A 14,960-nucleotide genomic window follows, 5' to 3' on the forward strand; every position below is an offset into this window, starting at 1 on the left:
TAAAAAGTACTGATTATTCCAAATGCTCTCAGATATTGTTACAGGAGCCATATTTCAGACACCTGAAATCTTAAAAACTCTTGGGTGAGGCTGCGAATGTTCTCCAAATGCAAAACTTATGCCAAAGTAGTTACTAAAAATATAGAAATCTGGATTCATGACAAAACAACTTACAGATTTGTCTCTCCTTGGTCTATCCTTTTTCCGATGGGCTGTCAAACTGCCAAAAGATTAAGGTATAATTTCTAACTTTGTAAAAGCCTGTTCACACTATATCGCTGTGTCGGTGTTAGTCCCACAATAGAGCACTAGGGGCAGTAGGATTTATGAGTGTACAGGTACATGTAAGAGAAAGAGTACCAATGATACGGTAGTAGTATCCGTGTGTCTAATACTGTCTTATAAAACCAATAATTCATCTGGGAGGAGTAATATGTCTTATGAGTTGTGATTCCTGTGAGACCAGTAGTACCTATAAGAAAAATACTACCTGTAAAAGGAGATCGGCCGTGGTTTATCGGTCTAGAAAGCCTGACATGCAAACAACAGGTTGTTCAATTCCCAAACATGCAAATAATATGCTGGTGTTCAATTTTTAGGCCACCACTGGTGACAGAAATGACATCCAACCTCAAGTGCTCTATGCAACTAGGCGTGTCTCCAGTCGTTGAGGCTCCTTGTTATTGGACTCAGACACATCTTGTCAAGATCGCAGAGTCACATTTTTGCAAAAATGTTCTTAAAAACACTCACACAGCCTCTGCTTGCTGTAAGCTAAGCAGATATCAAACTCCATCTGTGAGGAATTGCTTACATTACATTTACATTACCTCAAAGAGCGGCACTGCATGTAAGAGCAGAAGTATTTTAAAAAGCAATACTATTTGTATCTATACACTAGAGTAGTCTATCACCGAGGTTGAAGGAATGAGAAGGGAGTTAGATTGGAAATTGTCTTCTTTTACAGAAAAGTGCTGTTTGCACTGGACCTAAAGTAGCATGCGGGCGTTTAGGCTTCCCTATCCTTGAGAATGGCGCTAAAAATATAAAATGAACCTGCAGTGTTTTTTTCTAACATTCAATTACCTGTGCACCCTAGATGCTGGTACAGTCAAGCAGTGGCTGGCTGGCTACTACTACTTTAGTTTTGTTATAAGGAACATTTTCGCTCAACTTCTAGACACGTTATTTATGCTGAATCATGAAAGATTTGCAAAACTATTTTAAATTCAGGTTCTTACTTATTAATCAGGTTTTTTGTCAAATAGGCAAAATAAGAGTTATGATTCATGAAGAGATGCAAGACCGTTGCTAAGCAGGATTCATAAACTTGGTTCTGTTTCTGTTGAAATTTCCTAGATATTTAAGAATGGTCTGCCATGATATCATTGGTTATCCGCCGTTATATGTAGCCGATCTGGAAGTTTCCCACATAATGAACTCTATTGTTTTGAGTAATCATAGATACTAGTTGATATGCATGTATTATATTTCTCATTCATCATTTGCTCATATTTAGATAATTATGTTATATTAACATAAACTTAGAAGCTACATGCACAAAATTAGATTACTTGATTATTAGACCATTTAACATGCAGTTAACATGCAGTTAACATATAGTTAACAACTTTAAATTTTGATACCAACTAGCAAAGCTATAATGTATGACCAGCTATTTAGCTATAATGCAAGACTCACTATTCAGCTATAATACATAACTGACTGTTTAGCTATAATACATGAATAGCTATTTAACTATTAGACATGACTCACTGTTTAGCTGTAATATATTATTAGGTGTTTAGCTGTAGCCTGTAGGACATAAATAGTTATTTAGCTATCCTACATGACTTGCTATTCAGCTATAAAACATGGCCAGCTATTTAACTACAACATATAGCAAGCCGTTAGCTAAAGTACTAGCTATAAGACTAGAAAACTATTGTCTATATCATAAATACTGCACTCAAGTCATTATAATGCAAACATCTACTATGCTAATGATTCCTTGGGGAAACACATAAAATATGTAACAAGTTTACTTTCTTGTTATTTAGTGAAACAAATCATATAAATATAAAAATTAGAAGAAAATAGAAATATGAAACTGGCATGTTATTTTGGAAAGACTTTTTGAAATATATACATAAACAAATATAAACAATTATTAGGCAAAAAAATTGAACATTGTAAAAAAGTCATAGTGTGACTTGTAGTGAGAATTTGACAGGTAAGTTGTATAGCTCTGTTATGTCAGTACCATTGCTACTATTTCACCTTTCTTTACATAATTATATATAACACACAAATTCATTTGAAATTCTGAAAGTAAGCACTTTTTCAGCAGCTTTTAAAAATGAAGCAGCATTTTAATTGGACCACTTCTTCACGGAAAATTATAGATGCTATTGGAAAACCGCTGTTTCCTGTTACAATAAAATTTAGTCGGCTCACTGAAAACATAAAAACCCAAACTGATGTTGTTTGCGTGTTTGCACTGAAGTTCCATCCATCTACATGTAGTACCGTCTAATAGTATATCCAACTACTATTAGACGGTACTACATGTCCTAATATATCCAATTCTACCATCCAACTAAACCTTTCTAGTATCCATGAATGTATATACTCCTGAGTCCTGACCATAGGGCTCGCTAGCTATAGTTTGAATGTATGTATATACTCCGGACCATAGGGCTCGTTAGCTATAGTTAGGCTATAGTTGCAGTGTAGTATACTTTTAATTTTGTTCGAGAGATAGAATAATAAATGTTGTTGCTTCTTCACTCATCATTCCCACTTTCTTTCATTCCCACAACCCTTAACTTCAGAGTCCCTGGTTGGTTGAATGGAAGGTGCATTAGTTTATAATCATTGTCAACACAACACGTAGTATCTACGTAACAATGACAGCACAAGAAATCAGCGAGTCAAACCGGATACTCACTCAATCGGAAACAGCGGTTTTCCAATAGGATCTATAATTTTCTCTTCTTCACAGCTTACCGTTACCTACAAGGCTCCTATATTTTCTGCTTTTACAATGTATCTTTATAAACACCTAAATAATTTTGCTTCCATAAACTTCACAGGAAATCATGATGTTACAAGGCTTCATAAAATACTTTACGCCATTCCCTAAAGCTGTATTGTAGGTGGTGATAAGGTCAATCAAGTCAGCTTGCTTTCTCTCTTGGCTAATAGCTGCCCAGCTCTACGCTGTCGTATCGATCCTTTTTTACAATCATCAGCTCAATTCTCAGCGAGAGGTACTACCTGCAAACATTATTAATGGTTGTCTGATCTCATCAGTAGTGTAAGACAACTCCGCATTACTATTTCCACGTACATATGCTCTATAAAAACTTGTCACTGTCTACTCATAAGTGCTTGAATGAAAACATCAAATCAGGTTGAGGCTAATAAGAGGATTTTACAATCACATTTTTTGCATAATTTAACAATGTTTTGTTTACTTTTTTATGTTTAACCACATATACTACATTTACATGTTGTCACTTACCACACTGAAACTGTTAACAGTTTGATGACTGAGCTAAAGATAGTCATCGCTAGTGTTTCTTATCAGATCCGTCACCCAAGAAAATTCGTCTTCAACGTTTAGTTTTATTTTCTCTACTTTCAGTTTTTATAAAATTATGAAATCTCAGCCGCTTTTTACTTAAGACATTTCCAGGACGATTCCAAAAATTGAAGTCAATTGAACTGCTATTTTTTAGAGATACTGCCAAAATATTGAGGGGCACTTTAAACCGGCTGAAAAATAAAGTATTGCTGTTGACAGATAATTAGTTTAATTTTTAGTGACACACTAGTGACACAAGTTCTCAATAATGAAAACTCAGAAATACATGCAGATCAAAGTAGAAAGCTTCTTCTTACCAGCAACCAGAGCTTTACACTAAAAACCATTTGTTTTTCTATCTGCAACAAATATACACACCCTATCATATTTGGTGTACTGTAACCATTATGTAGCTTTAGTTATATCCAAAGCCTCACTTCTTTAAAAGAGTGTAAAAGAATTATTTACACTATTTGATTTTTAATATTTCTTTTAAGTTCTTCAAGATTAAAGGTTTAAAATGATATTTAGTTCAAAAGGAGCTGTGCTCTAATAGCCGAGTTAATGTGTGTAATACAGTTTAGGATCCTGGAACCTGCTTGTATACGCAAGACCAGGCTTCAAGGCATTAAACACTGAAGAAAAGGTTTTTACTGTAATAGAAATGATTGGTCTATGAATTCAACCACCTGAGTAAAAGGTAGTTGTTCTAATCGGCTCTCCAATTTTAATCATAAAGTTTAAAGAACATTATAGGAGTGATTTAGTTTACCATATTTCATATAACAATTAGAAACTCTCTTAAGCTATATATAAATGTAATTATTCTGTTACCTTATCATGTAAAAATATATACTGGGTATGAAATATCACATAAAAATATATGGTATTAATATAATATCATTTAAATATTTATAATACATCATAATATCATATGAAAGTATCAATATCAGTCTCATATACCATATCATATATATTATATTATATATATAATACACAGTACATCTATATACATTTATATAAATTTCAGTGATTGTATTTCGGTCTTTAGGATTTTTTGTGTACCCTATGTCTAATTATAGTGATTAAAATATAGCATTGAAAAATTAATCTAGCAAAGGATTTGATCTCGTAACCTTCCATTCACAAGGTGACAAGATAACCTATCAGGCTACATGGGATACTTAAATTCATTGGGCGATATGGATCATTATCTTGGTTAAAATATACAAAGCTGTGTTATGCGTAACGTCACTAAAGCTTGCTTTCACGGCTCTTATTAGTAAGTCTAGCTATATGGATACTAGCTTACTCAAATTAGCCAATGACAACTACATTACCTGCCACTGTTTGTAAGCTATTTTAATACCTGTGCAATGCCGGCCATTTTGCTAGTAATATCATATTGAATAAAACATAATACATATACAACAGTGTGTACTTTAAAAATAATATTGTTCCTTTATTGTACAAGACATAATCTGGCTTGACTGCTAATTGACTCACTTGTAGATTCACTCTGCTACCAGTAGCTGCTCTTTTGTAGAGAAATATTTTGAATTTGAAAAGTCCGAAAAGAATGAAGTGGACAGCAATTACAGCAAGGATGGCACCAGCGCTGTATATGGCAGCATTTTTTGGGCTCTCGCTCCAGTCGAGCAGCTATAACAGTGAACAGTCATTGAGATGTAATATGATGTGTGCAATTCTAAGATCACAGGATAATTTTTTATGCTTTTAACCATGCCTTACAGTCTAATAGTAGCTTAACCATAAGATAGTTAATTTTAAACCTAAAAGGTACTAGCTAAAAAAACTTGAATGGTTATTCATGTCAAATTTTATAAATTTTCATCTGCAAAATTAGGATTCTTTTATCATTTGATATTTTGTTTGTTGTTTTAAATGATCTGACTACCAAAATGTTTCAAGATTAAAAGGGCAAAACTTGATTGCGGTTGAAACGCTGAGAAAAAATGAGGTCACCACATCGTCAAAGCAGACTTTCTTCCGTGCTGTCACTACATCATAGACACACACTTTCCTCTGTGATGTCAATGCATCATGGACACACACTTTTCTCTATGATGTCAATGCATCATAGACAGACACTTTTCTCTATGGTGTCAATGCATCATAGACACATACTTTCCTCTGTGATGTCAATGCATCATAGACACACACTTTCCTCTATGAAGTCATTGCATCATAGACAGACACTTTCCTCTATGATGTCAATGCATTATAGACACACACTTTCTTCTATTATGTCAATGCATCATGGACACACACTTTCCTCTATGATGTCAATGCATCGTAGACACACACTTTCCTCTATGATGTCAATGCATCATAGACAAACACTTTCCTCTATGATGTCAATGCATCATAGACACACACTTTCCTCTATGGTGTCAATGCATCATAGACACACACTTTCCTCTATGATGTCAATGCATCATAGACACACACTTTCCTCTATGATGTCAATGCATCATAGACACACACTTTCCTCTATGATGTCAATGCATCATAGACACACACTTTCCTCTGTGATGTCATTGCATCATAGACAGACACTTTCCTCTATGATGTCAATGCATCATAGACACACACTTTCCTCTATGACGACAATGCATCATAGACACACACTTTCCTCTATGATGTCAATGCATCATAGACACACACTTTCCTCTATGATGTCATTGCATCATAGACAGACACTTTCCTCTATGATGTCAATGCATCATATACACACACTTTCCTCTATGATGTCAATGCATCATAGACACACACTTTCCTCTATGACGACAATGCATCATAGACACACACTTTCCTCTATGATGTCAATGCATCATAGACACACACTTTCCTCTATGATGTCAATGCATCATAGACACACACTTACCTCTATGATTTCAATGCATCATAGACACATACTTTCCTCTATGATTTCAATACATTTTCAAAACACAGAATTTTTTTAATCCTTTTACCAAAAACTATATACATTTTTATTTAGAAAATAAAGAAAAATATCATTTTAAATTGCTGTTTAACTACGGAGAAAGAGGTATGATTTTTGAGTTAGATCAAAGTTTTCAAGCTCTAAAATAAAGAGATTAAACGTCTGATGCTGCCAGAGCCTGAGATTACACTCACTGAGTATATGTAGGAGTCAAGCTGGGCATTAGTTCCACCACCATAGTCATAAATTATGGTGAAGATAACATAGCTCAGTCCGAACAAAGCTGGGAGGTAGAAGTGCAAGGCCTTTATCGGCATTGCAGTGATCCAGATGTCAAGAAGTACGTGAAGTCCATTGACTCCATGGTCTACATACGTGTCTATGGACAGAGGATAACCTGCAGAAAGGAGGCAGTTGGACAGTGGGCTCACACTGTGCTCCTTGCAGAATGTAAAGTAACAAAAAATAACTTCATATTTTGTTGAGTTATTATGTAACTAGAAAATACATAAAGCAATACACAATATTCATATAAGTATCGGGTATTCACAATACAGAGAGTGTGGAGCGACACTTCCTATGCTGTCAAATACAAAAAAGTTCTAACTGCCAAGTGCTGTCACATTGCAAGTTACAGTGCCAGTTACTGTAAAACCTCTATTTGAATGCCTTCTCTAATAGAATGCCACTATAGAAATTTAAAAAATATACAGCACCATGGCATTTAAATAAAGGTTTTTCTGTATGTTACTTTACCAGCTTGAGCAAATTATGTTGCTAGTTAGTCTGCTTATGCAAAGCATAGCAAAAACCAAATATGTAAATTTGCGACCATTTACAATGCTTTGGTTAAAGATGAACTTTTAAATTGCGTAAGTTGCGTTTATCAGTTTATCAAACCTAATAGTGAGTAGTTCACATGGAGAGCAATCCAAGACTTCCAGGGTGTGCTAATTTATAGCTCTAAACCATTCTATTTATTGCCAGTGTAACTACTGCAATATCACACCAGTGGTAATAGTTGCATACCCGTGGTTATATATTTTCATGCAAATGTCTGCATAGTTTAGGATTAGGATAGAAGGTTGAGAGGCAGGTACTAGGAGTAACTACTAGCTGAGAGCTTCCCCAGTTGAGTAATTAAAGATGAGTTTACACAAAGTTTTCATAAATTTTGTCAGAAAGTTTGGGTATTTTTTATCATTTGTGATTGTTTTTGATGTTTCCATGATATGATTGCCAAGATGGTTCAAGTTTAAGACCAATAAAACTTGTGATTTTGTAAAAATGATGTGAATTTACGTTTAATCTAATAATATTTCTGTTAAGTTAGCTTGTGTACTAAATACGACTCTCTGATTTAAGTTTTTGTATATTTATCCTTATATTTTCATAAATTTTAGACTGATTGCTATTAGACCAAATTGTATATTGGACGGATCAGCCTTAGACTAAATGTTTTTGAACGAATTGGTCTGTTACCCTAGTTAGATTTCTAATAAACCAAAAATCATTACGATCATCATCATTAATAACCAGAACTAATTTGCATTTCATGAAACTGCTTTCACTTTCAAGCTCTTTTGAACGCCAAAACAGATTAAAACTTGCTTTAAGTTAAGCCTAGCACATTGAGATGTGCAAAGATATATGCCTCACACTAATGATGCAGAAAATTCTTTCAGAATAGTCCACTACTTCAGGCAAACTTCTCAAAAATACTAAAACTTACATGTAGGTACCGCTAGCGGTGCATCTACCTTCCATGCAGCGCTCAGTCACTTAACATGTTAGTTACTTAAGTACTTAAAATGAATTTACACAAAATCTTAGTAGATTTTATCGTAAAATATTGGTATGTTTCTATATTTGCAATTGTTTTTTATGTTTGAGGCGATTCAATTGCCAGGATGTTTCAAGGTTAAAATCTTATCACTTGATTGCAATTAACACGCTAAAAAGAAAAAAACGTGCAAATGATGTCACCAGTTATTATCGTTGCTATAGTTGATATCGGCTATTGGGTTCAAGTTACAGCACCAAGCGTCTCTATTCTGTTGGTCTCTTTGCAAGTATAGACCTCATAATCGCACTTTCGATTGTCCTAACCGTTTTAATCGTGATCAAGTTTTATTGATTTTAAACTTGATATCCTGACAATCAGATCACGAAGACATAAAAAACAAGCACAAAAGATAAAAAAATACCCACACTTTCTGATAAAATGTACAAAAATTTTGTGTCCATTCATTTTTAATTACTCAGCTAATGAGGCTCTCAGCTAGAAGTTACTCCTAGTGTTTGCCTCTGAACTTTTCATCCTTGTCCTAAACTATGCAGACATTTGCCTCAAAATATATAACCACAGGTATGCAACTACATGTACTACGACTGGTATGATATTGCAGGAGTTAAACTGCCAATAAATAAAATGGCTTAGAGCTATAAATTAGCACACCCCTGGAAGTCTTGGATTGCTCTCCATGTGAACTACTCACTATTAGGTTTGATAAACACAACTCGCACAATTGAAAAATTCATCTTTAACCAAAGCTTTGTAAATGGCCGCAAATTTACATATCTGATCTTATGGCAGATTGTATAGGCTGCTTGTGAAGTGGGTGTAAACTGCGCTAGATTTATGGTACTCTACTCTATACTCTACTCGCACCTGTTCTATGAGAGCATATTATGCAAATTGGACTAGTTGATGGTTTCTGGTTACATTCTCATGTCATCAATGGAAACCAGAACGCCGTGCATTGTTATCCTCTTACACAGATGAATTGTGGGAAATTAACACTGCTCTGAACTTGACAATTTATAACTACAACCGCATAGTCTTCCTGTCATTTCTGTATTCCGAATGACTTCGTGCGATAAGTTTGCTACTTCTGTTGTTAATAACCAGTCAAAATTTTAGCTGCCAAAGTAGGATACACAGGTATAAAAGTTGTGGCAATTTTCACCACAAATTGCTTTCGAAATGGCTAATGCGCATGACAAAAATTTAGTCTTATTTTTCACAAATCTATTTTGCTAACAAGATAGTTGTTTTTTCCAATCTACTGCATGGTGTCGCAGTTTGCGCATTTATAATTGACAAAATAGTAGCTGCAGTAACTATCCGAGCTGTAAGACAGTTGTGCCAATGAAGCAGAGAGCATAACTTCTCCACAATTACTCTGAAGTGACAGAAACCGATTGACCGGCACAGGTGTTAGAGTACCGCTCTACCATCCCAAATGTTGTGAGAAGCAATCTTTTATCATGACCTTTGCCTGTCGCTGTCGACGAACAAATACGGCTTTTACTAGAGTAGAGATGAGTGCTCCGGTAGTCCAGTATTATGCAAGAGATCGTCGGGTGAGCCAATAAAGGTGAACAGCTACTGAGTAAGCAGCTACAGCTACAGCTGTCTACTCTCAGCTGACAGTGAGATTAGCTGAGAGCAGCTGTATAATTACTCAGCCACATCTGATCCAACTGGCTGGTGCATAAATGCTACCGTTATGCTTACGAAACTGAAAGCTGTGGGTTCAAATCATGTATAAAGCATCTTTTATCCCAAACTAAAACTGTCACTTCAGACAGGTGGATGAACAATGTCGTCAGTAAAAATTAAATCATTCTGTTAGTAAAAATGTCTTCGCTTGTGTCCGTAAAGTCACCACTGTAGTTATTGCTTTGCTTGGCTACAACTACCTTTAGGTACAGTGGGTTGATCTTTCAAAATCAACTTTCTTTTAAGAGCTTTTTGTAAACAAAAATTATATTTTCAATTGAATTGCTAAGATTTCTGTTGGTCTTTGGTTGTGCTCTGTTGGTCTTTGGTTGGGCTCTGATGGTCCATGGCTATATTTATGTCAATTTTCTAATATACTGACATTTATTTGATCGAATTTATGTCATGAACAGTAGACAGTATACACAGACTTAGTTGTGAGGTAATCTCAGTCTACTTACCATCGTAATAAAGAAGACTCCAGAACATGATGCTGATGACAATCGTTTCTGCACAGGAGAATTCATAAAGAACCCAGTTTAGTTTCATATACCACTTGACCTCTTCAGAACTTTCTATAAAAGTGGAGATTTCAATATAGTAAGATTTATTGTATAATATGGATAAGATTTTTTAACGTAGTAGCTGCTTGCACCAAGTTATAACAATAGATTTTATAATAAGAGACTCAAAACACTTTTTCTTCTACTACTCTAGACAGACAGACAGACAGACAGACAGACAGACAGACAGACTGCACTGAGAGCACCTTAACATAGTAAAAACCTAAAAATAATTTTTTACATTTTACAAATTGTTAAATTGTAAATTGGTAAAATTTTCAAACCTTTCATTGTTGCTTTGGCGAGTGCATATGTCAGTTGCAAACTTAAAATGTACATCTACTATTTTAACCATCCATATGTATTTTATTAAAAGCTTGTTTGAACTTTAAAAAATATTTATTTTAGTGGGATTGATGTGCATGGAGAGAAACAGCCTACTTACATATTGGCATACATCTGTGTTCTTATTAGTGGGCATGTTTTAGTATCTTTTATTTGAAATTATTGGGTAGTTTTTGTTAAGTATGCTTAATTATATTACCTTTTGTTTAAAACAGGCAATACATAATACCTATTGTGTTGGGACATATTATGTCTCAAAACAAAATATTTATAGTCCTTGTGAGTGCAGATAAGTGAATTATGAATTAGGGAAAAACCAAAATATGGTTTCATAATTAGCCCTTGTGTGGCCTATTCAAAGATAACGTGATATTTCTCAATATATTTTGGGAGTTTTTATTTGAATGTCTTGCATGCACATGAATATAACAAGACGTATATAAACAGAATATAACATTCACAAGTGCATACATCATTAAAGAACTTTTGACCTTTTTAAACTTTTAAATTTTCTACACATTAAAAAAATCTTTACCATGAATTTTCTTATATACATAGTCTATAAAGATCACTGCTGCAATGACATCTATATCAACACACATTTTTATTGTAAACTGAGTATGACATAAATGTTAAGCTGAAATCGCACTTGAATGTGGAATGAAAAGGTATGCAACAGTTGAGGCTTGAGGACAATAAAACAGGCATTTCCATCTGCACTTAGTTTAGGAGCAATTACTGGTTGACTAGTAAGGGGATATTATTAAGGTTCTTCCTCCAATCTAGATAAGCATACATTTGCTCAAATTTTGATAACTACTTTATGGAATGCTTTTTTGATTTACTGGTTAGAGCTCAAAAAATGAGTAAGTCTTACCTACCATCCATAATGCATCCGCATAAAATAGACAAAGAGGGGTCTATATTTTTTGGCTAAACCATTTTTAGTACATGTAGTTTGTCCTAATAGTTTTAGAAAGTAATGATTGTATCATTGTAACAAACAATTATCCGGTAAATGTTTTATTGTGTAGATATCACACAATGCCATTCCTGAGTACATATTTTATTCGGATAACATAACATTTAGATAACACAATATTTGGATAACACAATATTTGGATAACACAATATTTGGATAGCAAAATTTTTGAATAACACAGTATTTAGATAATATGACACTCATGATTGACAAGCTTGTACATAATTGTACATTGACATGGTTGTACATATTATTTTGATTGAACTACCCAAATACCTGACCAAATGTACCAGCTACAGTTGAAAAACTTGTTCGTGTAATCTTGATCTTAAAATGGCTTCTGCTATCTGACTTACAGATTTTTGTAACAACAGCTACAGTGATTAACTCGGTTTATTCGTAGCTAATATGCAACACTATAGAATTAGAGTGTATAATAAGATAGCTGTTAAGCTATGAATGTCTAAAATGAATGACCCATTCCTTGAGTTAATATCTATTACTCTTTTGTTTTCCTTAAAACTTTACTAAAATAAAGGAAAAGAAATAGGGTTTATAGTATCCACTTATATTTTAAAAGCTTTACTGAAACTTTCTATTTTAAAGGCATCCTAGAAACTTTCTAATTAATTTTTGTCTAATTTTTATTCTTTGAGTTGACCTCTTTTACTAGTTCTTAGCCACTTCCTTGAAACTTGTCTTTATATAAACAAAAATAAATTAGCTTCTACGATATCTATCAGTAGTTCAAATGCTTTACTTGATACATGATAGAAATTTATTATTTAATCTTTGAATAATATCGATGTCATCAGCCTCTGGTACAACTAAGTAAGTTATAATCATAAATATATATAGATATATAGGTTTATATATTTATGGTTATAATTAATTGGTTCAAAGGCTATGCAGTGTGTGAGTAAGGATTAGAGTACAATAAATTAATTTATGGTAATATAGGGATACCTTTGAGGCTGTACAGGAACTAGGCTACAGCAAAGCCATAAATGGTGAACTAGTACAACTACCTGAGGTACAGTGCGCCTAAATAATATACTTCTTGGACACAGTTTACCCACTTGGAACACAGTTCATCTACCCTGAATGGCATTCAATGAACTTCAATACAGCTCACCTACTTGAAGTAAATTTTACCTCTATGGAATGCAGCTTCCGGAAATACAATTTTCCGTCCTAAAGTACAGTTCGCCTACTTGGAATATAGTTTACAAATTAAGGATTTTACCAACCTGGGATCGTTAAACCAATTGTAGAGACAATAGCGTTTACTAGTTGAGCAATGGTGAAAGCCAGTATTCCCCAGTTAGTCATGTAGATGAACCATTTCACTCTCTGGTTCTCATTAAAATACCTGATAATAGTATAGACAGAATTCAGTAAAATATTAGATTTTAAGAAGAAAAAGTAGTTCTTTTTTGGTAGTAACAGAGTTAGTTTGAATTTTAAAAAACTGAAGACAGTAGGTAGATAATCCTTATCATACAGTCAGTATATTGGTTTCTTAAACAGATTTGGTCTACTAGCAATTTTACATATTTACATATTTCTATCAAACCAAACTCTTGACACGATCAAATACACACAATGCTTTTGAACAGTTTTATTGCTTTGGCAAGGAAAAATTCTAGCATTTGGGCTTAGCGAAAGATTATAGCAACTTACTATCAAGTAGAATTTCAAACATATTTATGTAGCTGCTTACTTTTTAAATTTAATGTTAGCTTGATACATAAAGTAGTCTGTGCAATCAGTTATTGGGCATGAACTCCATAGCCATCTATTATACAATTAGTTTATAAAAACTGAATTTAGTTTTTAGTAGATTTCATCAGAAAGTACCAGTATCTTTTTATCATTTGCTATTATTTTTGATGGTTGAGGTGATCTGCCTGTCAGGATGTTTTAAAATTAAAATTGACAAAACTTGCTCGTGATTCAAACGTTCGAAATAAAAAGGTGTTATCGCTGCTATAGTTTATAACAGCCATTACGTTCGATTTAAAGTTTTATTCTATAGGTGTTTTTGCAACTATAGATGTCATAATTGTACTTTTGCTCAACTTGGGCATTTTAATTGCAATATAGTCTATTGATGTTAATTGAAGCATTCTGGCAGTCAGATCACCTTAAACATCAAAAACAATCACAATTGATAGAAAAATATTGATATTTTCTGATAGAATGTACTAAAAATTTAGTGCAAGTTCATCTTTAGGTTTGAATCTGCTCTCTTTAAACTCCTTTGATACTGAAGACACAGAAATAAAGTTTTAATTTACTTATAAAATCATTGAAAGAATAAGACAGCTGTAGAGAAGGCAGAGAAATCAACAACCACAACGAGTTTAAAAAAAGGGTTAAAGTCTCTCACCAGCTGTGGTCGGCAGCAACAGAAAATATGACGTAGGAGATAAAAAAGATAGCCCAGCACCATCTCCAAAGCAGGTAGAAGATCCTCCAGACTTTGCTAGCTCTATACTCTGAAGAGTAGAGGCGCCAGGATTCCTTAGATGAGAAGAGAAAACTCTGTACAGAGCACTCTTTGCCTTCTCCCATGTTTTGCTCCAACTTAAAAACTGAAGTGGGTCGTACCAGTAAAGGTTATTGCAGAACAATCTGTTTCCGGAACATTCAGTGTTACACATGAATGATTAACACAAATTTACAAATCAGCATACACTTATGTAGGAAAGAAATGCTTCACATATTCATTGGTGTTAAACATGCGTAAGCAAAAAGGTCAAGGACTGAAAAGTTATTGAACGCTTTGACATCATTGTTTATGTGTGACACAACAACTAGGTAATTCAAGCTGTTTGAGAATTATTTAGATTTAACCAGTTTAGCATTCAGGCAATTTCTTTCATCTGCATTAAAACAGTATTGAAGCATGATAAAAAAGTATAATATAGCCAGGTGTCTGCTATAGTCAATGTACACGCTACTTCAAATTAATTCTTTGTTAGCACAGCTATAACGCTACATGC

The 14,960-nt window shown here is 33.9% G+C and overlaps 1 protein-coding gene across 1 annotated transcript; it reads right to left on the bottom strand.

Moving 5' to 3' along the window:
• Window positions 1-1,685: 1,685 nt before the first annotated feature.
• On the bottom strand, window positions 1,686-14,529 carry LOC137402814 (protein rolling stone-like). The gene is made up of 6 exons (XM_068089321.1): window positions 14,345-14,529; window positions 13,203-13,324; window positions 10,524-10,637; window positions 6,752-6,954; window positions 5,096-5,251; window positions 1,686-3,279 (listed from the first exon to the last, which is right to left on the bottom strand). The coding sequence occupies exons 1-6, from the start codon at window positions 14,527-14,529 to the stop codon at window positions 3,256-3,258; spliced, it is 804 nt and encodes a 267-aa protein (XP_067945422.1). The 3' UTR covers window positions 1,686-3,255.
• Window positions 14,530-14,960: the final 431 nt, after the last annotated feature.

Source organism: Watersipora subatra, chromosome 8 (assembly GCF_963576615.1).
Source record: "Watersipora subatra chromosome 8, tzWatSuba1.1, whole genome shotgun sequence".
NCBI classification, from domain to species: domain Eukaryota; kingdom Metazoa; phylum Bryozoa; class Gymnolaemata; order Cheilostomatida; family Watersiporidae; genus Watersipora; species Watersipora subatra.

What these genes read in the sequence shown, in the direction of transcription:
- LOC137402814 (XM_068089321.1), bottom strand. Translation starts at nt 14,529, where the DNA reads ATGGGAGAAGGCAAAGAGTGCTCTGTACAGAGTTTTCTCTTCTCATCT. An exon ending in GTTGCTGCCGACCACAGCTG is followed by an intron (nt 13,325 to 14,344) that starts GTGAGAGACTTT and finishes TACTATTATCAG; the next exon opens with GTATTTTAATGAGAACCAGA. An exon ending in GTAGCAGAGTGAATCTACAA is followed by an intron (nt 3,280 to 5,095) that starts GTGAGTCAATTA and finishes TAATGTTTGCAG; the next exon opens with GTAGTACCTCTCGCTGAGAA.